Source organism: Cryptomeria japonica, chromosome 4, assembly GCF_030272615.1.
Source record: "Cryptomeria japonica chromosome 4, Sugi_1.0, whole genome shotgun sequence".
In the NCBI taxonomy this organism is placed as follows: domain Eukaryota; kingdom Viridiplantae; phylum Streptophyta; class Pinopsida; order Cupressales; family Cupressaceae; genus Cryptomeria; species Cryptomeria japonica.
Window position 1 is genome coordinate 91,835,663 of NC_081408.1, and position 5,815 is coordinate 91,841,477.

Consider the following 5,815-nt stretch of genomic DNA (forward strand, 5'->3'; position numbering starts at 1 on the left):
TTTGTCACTTTTGCATTACATAATTCAATCAATTCCCTTTCTAAATCAAACAAGGAATAAGGGGACCATCCTAACATTTTTAATTCATTCAGAATTCAATCTATCATCTTTGTGTAGAGATTGAATCTAGTGAATTACCCCTTATCTCCCTAATGTAATGGTGAAAAGTGCTTGAGTGAAACCTCGTCTCTCTTTGAGGGAAAGGGTTAGTTTTCCTCTTGATCTATCACTCATCATTTTCCCACCATTACAATAGCCTCTAGTGATAATTTTTTTGTAAGTTAGTAGATCCAGTAATCATGTATTGGTTAGAACAATGGTTATAAGTAGTAATGTGTGATGATTTAATTTGCGGATCAATTTGTTGTGGTTGTTTGTGTTTTCTAGGTTGATGAGCTGACCTGTGGGAAGCATGTGGGCATTTTGTTTTGGTCTGCTTAATTGTTTTTGGATCAAATTGAAGTTGACTTGTCTACACGTTTAATCTTTTGTGATGTGTTCTTCAAGGTGAGTTGGTGGTGAGCTAAATTGGTGATGTAGATATATAAGACAAGCTTATTCATTCATTTTGGTATTTGGTTATTGTGTGGGAGTGTATGAGTGATTGTGTGTATTTTCATGTGTGCAAGGTAAGGATTGGTGCTCCGGTCTGTTACAGAATATCAGAACAGAGCAGTATTGCAGAGCAGAGTAAGAATATGTTTTGTACTTAACCAGAACTATACTTAGGCATTTGTTGATGCTACTTCATAGTTCAAAACACATTGTAATCTCTTACAAACATTTGTAAGAAAGTGAGCCTTTCGGGTTGTAGCCCTTTCTTGTAATTTGAGCAGTGAGCTCTAAGTAGCGTGCCTAAATGCATGTGCATTCCCCTTATGTAATATTTCTATACTTTAGCACAATGTTTTAATAATGTGGGTTATAATCCCACCATGGTTTTTCCCTTAACCGAGTTTCCACGTAAAAATCTTAGTGTTATGGTGTTGTTGATCTTTGCTTTGTTGTTTTGCACTTTAATTTCTTTCAAATTCATTAAGTGGTTTAATGAACAAATTGTCAAAGTTAAAAATTGTAGAACACTGGTTCACCCCCCCTCTCAGTGTTAATTGATTCAAACAACTCTCACATGCTTCCACATTGTGATACTTGTTATAAAGATAAGATTTTTCTCCTCCAATCTTTACCATCCATGTTTTAGTAGAATCTAGTCCCTCTATTTCTCCATTAAAAAATATATAAAGTGAATCCTCTCCTATCTCTTCACCATCTTAATATGCTTTAATCTTATGCTACCATTTTCATTCCAAGTTTGTCATATTGCCAAGGTTGTGCTATTTGGAGAGCTATCCACATATCAATAGTCCCTCAAAGAGAAAATCAAATAAGAGGGGTGTCTCACATTAACTCAATCAAGGAAGAGAAAAAGGTATAAACTTGTAAGTTTTTGTGTTACTTTCTTCATTTCTTTATTTAATTCCTTTTTATTTACAACCTCTTTAATGGTATCAGAAAATAAGTCTATCCAATACCTCATCAACATATCAAAAAATATTGGAGATTGATGCCTTTCCAAATATAAAAATGATGAATTTTGATACCTTGTTAAGGTATTGAAAAGGGGTGTCTACAAGGATACCCCTAGCATAGCATGAATAAACCAAGATGCCTCAATAATAAGAACAACCAAAGAAATACTTTAAGTAACAATACATGGCATGCACTAAATGCTACTGAAGTTTCTAATGAACTTCTTGTAAAAACTAGCCAAACCATGGAAAGATCTCACCTCAATAGTAGTCCTTGGGGTAGGTTGCTCCTATAGCAATTGTCACCAACACTAGGCAAATTAATTTACTTCGCCACTATTCCCATAACAATAATAACAATTTTTTCTTCAACTAGCTTACTATCAAAATAAACTCTAAAGATCTTGATAAGAGGTCAACAAGTTTCTTGAAGATGCATCAAAATGGATGTTTTGTTCCCTAAAACCTTTTTCTTTGGTTGGTGCCTTGAGGCATCAATTAAACAACCATACAACACATTAGTATGGCAAGTTTCCTCATCCAAATTTAGGTACAAATTAGAATATTTAAGAATTTAATTATTCAAAATGATGCAAAATTTTAAATAATTTTTTTTAATAAATCAATTTAAATTTTTATTCTTGAATATTAAAAAAATAATGATAATTTTTTTAATAAAATAAAATAAAAATATAATTAAATTTTAAAAACAATCTAAAAATGAATATATAAAATACTTAATTATCCTTTAAAATATACTCTATGCTTTTCAAAAGTGATTAACTTTTATTCAACATAACTCCCTACACAAACTAGGCAAAAATACCACTAGACAAATATCTTATATATTTAAACGACCAAATATCTTATATATTTAAACAACCAAATATCTTATATATTTAAATGACAAATCAAATATAATAATAATTTTTGATACAAACATTCAATTATAATCATACAAACTTTATTAACAATTATAGAAAAAGAAAAAAAATTAAAACTGACTTGTTTAAAAATAAAAATATCCATCCATCGTGTTTACCATAACCAAAACTACACAACTACTCTAGAAAAATAAACTCAGCAAAACATTTATTCAAAATTTAAAAAATTTGTGACAATTCTCAAAATAAAATAGCTTAAGGAAAGATATTACATATCTTATGTTATGGAATACCTGCTATAAAAACTCGATCTCAATGTTGAAATTATTAGCTTTGATTTTATTCCAATCTTCCCCGCCTTCCTTTAAACTTTCCATTAACTGATCACTTGCCTCATCAACAACTATCCTCTTTAGTCTCGTCAGCAGCTCAAATCCCTTTGGAACTTTCTTCACCCACGGACAATCACATATATGTAGTAGTTGAAGACGTTGCATTGCTCCCACCTCCAATGCCGGCAACTCCTCCACAATACGGAACTGAACAATACGCAGCTTAACCAGCTTAGGAAATCCCCCACTCGCGCCAAAGTTCTTCGGAAATTGTCTGCATCTCGAATCTCCCATCAAAGTCAATGTCTGTAGGTTGGGCATGTTTTTGAGCGACTTATAACCAGTGCACTCGACCAATGAAAGTTCTGTCAAATTTACCATATCACATATCCAACTTGGCACGGAGAAACGACAAAGGCCAAGTTGTTGAAGATCTTTCATAACATTCATTTTCTTTGGGAATGCTGGAAGATTGTATTCTTCTATGTCACCGTCACAGTCACATGTTAGAAGATTGTATTCTTCTAACTTACGGCACTCCCATTCTGGAATGTCATTCTGTACCAGAAGAACTCTCATCCTCACCAGACCCTCAAGGGTACCATATTCTACACTTCTCAACGCACCTATATCTTGTAAACGAAAACTTATTTCCTGAAGATTAATCAAATTGCCGACGTCTTTAACATTTAAGAACTGATTCTCTTTTATAGACAATGGGAAGACCTCTGACCTCAGTGTCCTCAGACTCACAAGATTTGATATTCCTTTGGGTACATGACTGTTAGAAAGTTTTTCAGAACAGTTGTTTATATCAAGATGGGAAAGAGACTTGAGTTCACCTATCCAGTTAGGTAGACATTGTATGCTAGTGCATCCGGAAACATCAAGATACTCAAGACTCTTGAGTCTTCTAACACAATGAGGCAGCTCCCTAATTTTTGTGTGAGACAAATTGAGAACCTTTAAAAGCTTCAATCTTCCGACACATTTTGGTAGTGTAGAGATCGTAGTGCTACTAAAGTCGACAATCCGGAGCACTCTGAGATGATCAAATAAGCATTTTGGAATACTTGTAATATCTGGATTGTGAGAGAATGAGATAGTGCGGAGAGATCGTTGGCGGTCAAGAGAGCTTTCTAAAATTGCATTTGTAGTTATACCCTGTTTAGACAATAGCAACCTGCGGCAACTTGTTTTTTTCACTGGAAGATTAAATTCACACTTATGTTCTTTACTTATATTAACAACCAAATCAACAAACAAGTCATGAACGGTGTAACAAGCTCCAACTCTGTCTAATTCAAACAGACAAAGATTTCTTAGTTGTTGCAAGTAAGTCAATCCATTATCATACTGTTCTGTGTCCTTTTCTTGTGGAATAAACCCTTCGGCTATCCACAAGTTTATCAAATATTCCTGATTTATTTCTGTTATACTTTTCATTGTAGAAAAAGAGATCTTTGTGTCCTCTGGAAAGAAAGAAAAATAAGCAAAACGAGCTTTGAGATAAGGAGGAAGAGATGTGTAACTCAACTTGAGGATCTGCATCGTGGAGTCATCTGCCCCTGCTACATCTTTTAATTTTCTCAGTTTTGACTCCCACAACCCCAAGTCCGAACAGCTTGCCAAGGATGCCGCAATTGTCTTAACGGCCAGTGGCAACCTCCCGCATTCTTCTACAATTTGATCTGCCACGCTCTCCAGATGCTCAGGGGGCCTATTTTTCTTAAGACCTGGAAATGCAAAAAGGCAAAACAGCTTCAAGCTGTTCCCTTTGGATAGGAGTTGCATCTCATACACATAGGCATTTAAGTGTGCAGCAACATCTCTACTTCTGCTGGTAACTAAAATTTGACACTTATTATTTCTTCCAGTGGGAAGACCGAGTCTTGATATCAAGTTACCATCGACACTACTCTTCCACACATCATCCAGAACAATCAAACATGTTTTGCCATGCAACCTACTTTGTATCAATTCAGCTGCTCGGAAATCAGTTATCTGATCGTTTATTTGTAAATCAATGTTGGAGGCCAAGTCAGACTGTATCTTTCTAAGAGAATAAGTCTCCGAAACAGAAATCCAGGCAGGATGGTCATACCTACCTTTAATTCTGTCGTAGACATTCTTTAGAAGGAATGTCTTCCCCAGGCCGCCCATACCCACGACGGCAACAACACCAACAGCAGGATCCTCTAACAATCTCTCTATTTCCTTCACCTTCTGCTCCACACCCACTTCTCGTGAATCTTCCTCCAAGGCATTCCATCCTGTCATTCCTCTTTCTCTTTCAGAAGTACTAGTTGAAGCCTGATTCGAATTCAACACCTGACGAACAAGACTGAGCTCCCCTGCCTTTTTAATAGCAGAGCTCATCCTATCTTTCAGATCTTTAATCCTCTTCCCCATCTTACGCTGGAAGATTGATTGACTAAAGCAGCGGAAACATGATGATTGAGTGGGCCTTGTATACAAAGGCTCAACAGCGCACTCATCAACTATATCTTCTGCATCAAGAGCAATATCGCTCACTTCCGTCAACCAGCGTTTGGTAGAAGCATCGAGCGCACTTTGCTGGTCTGCAGCTTGTAGATAACCAGAAATATCTGTGAGCTGCGTTTGCAACCATTCAAAGTCCTCTCTGAAGTTGAGAACCAGCTTTGCTTCATTCACTACAATCTCGCCGAGCTTTCCAACCACGGCTTTGGCAATCTCAACAACATGTCCTTCAGCCATTTTTGATTTGTTACAGGCTCTGGATTTAAAAGAGAATAGAATTGAATAGCAACGCGATTCAAAATTGATTGAATGTGAGTATAAACCCTTGCAACTCTCTAAATTTATAAGAAAATGAGGGTTTTGGTCCACTAGAATGGTGAAGTCTAATTGTAATGATTATGTCATGTTCTGGAGCTGGTTTTTTACAGCTGCACTGCATAACTTTATGCCATGAAACAGGCAAATGACAGCTGTTTTTCTGAAAACATGACTTTTTTATATAATTAAAATCTGAGGTCGACTATTTAACTACACTTTTTTATATGTTTGACTTCAATTTTAAAATACA

General features: G+C 35.6%; 1 protein-coding gene across 1 annotated transcript; it reads right to left on the reverse strand.

Moving 5' to 3' along the window:
- Window positions 1-2,709: 2,709 nt before the first annotated feature.
- LOC131032921 (disease resistance RPP13-like protein 4) lies at window positions 2,710-5,484 on the reverse strand. Its single transcript, XM_057964024.2, has one exon. The coding sequence runs from the start codon at window positions 5,482-5,484 to the stop codon at window positions 2,710-2,712; it is 2,775 nt and encodes a 924-aa protein (XP_057820007.2).
- Between the last annotated feature and the right edge of the window lie 331 nt (window positions 5,485-5,815).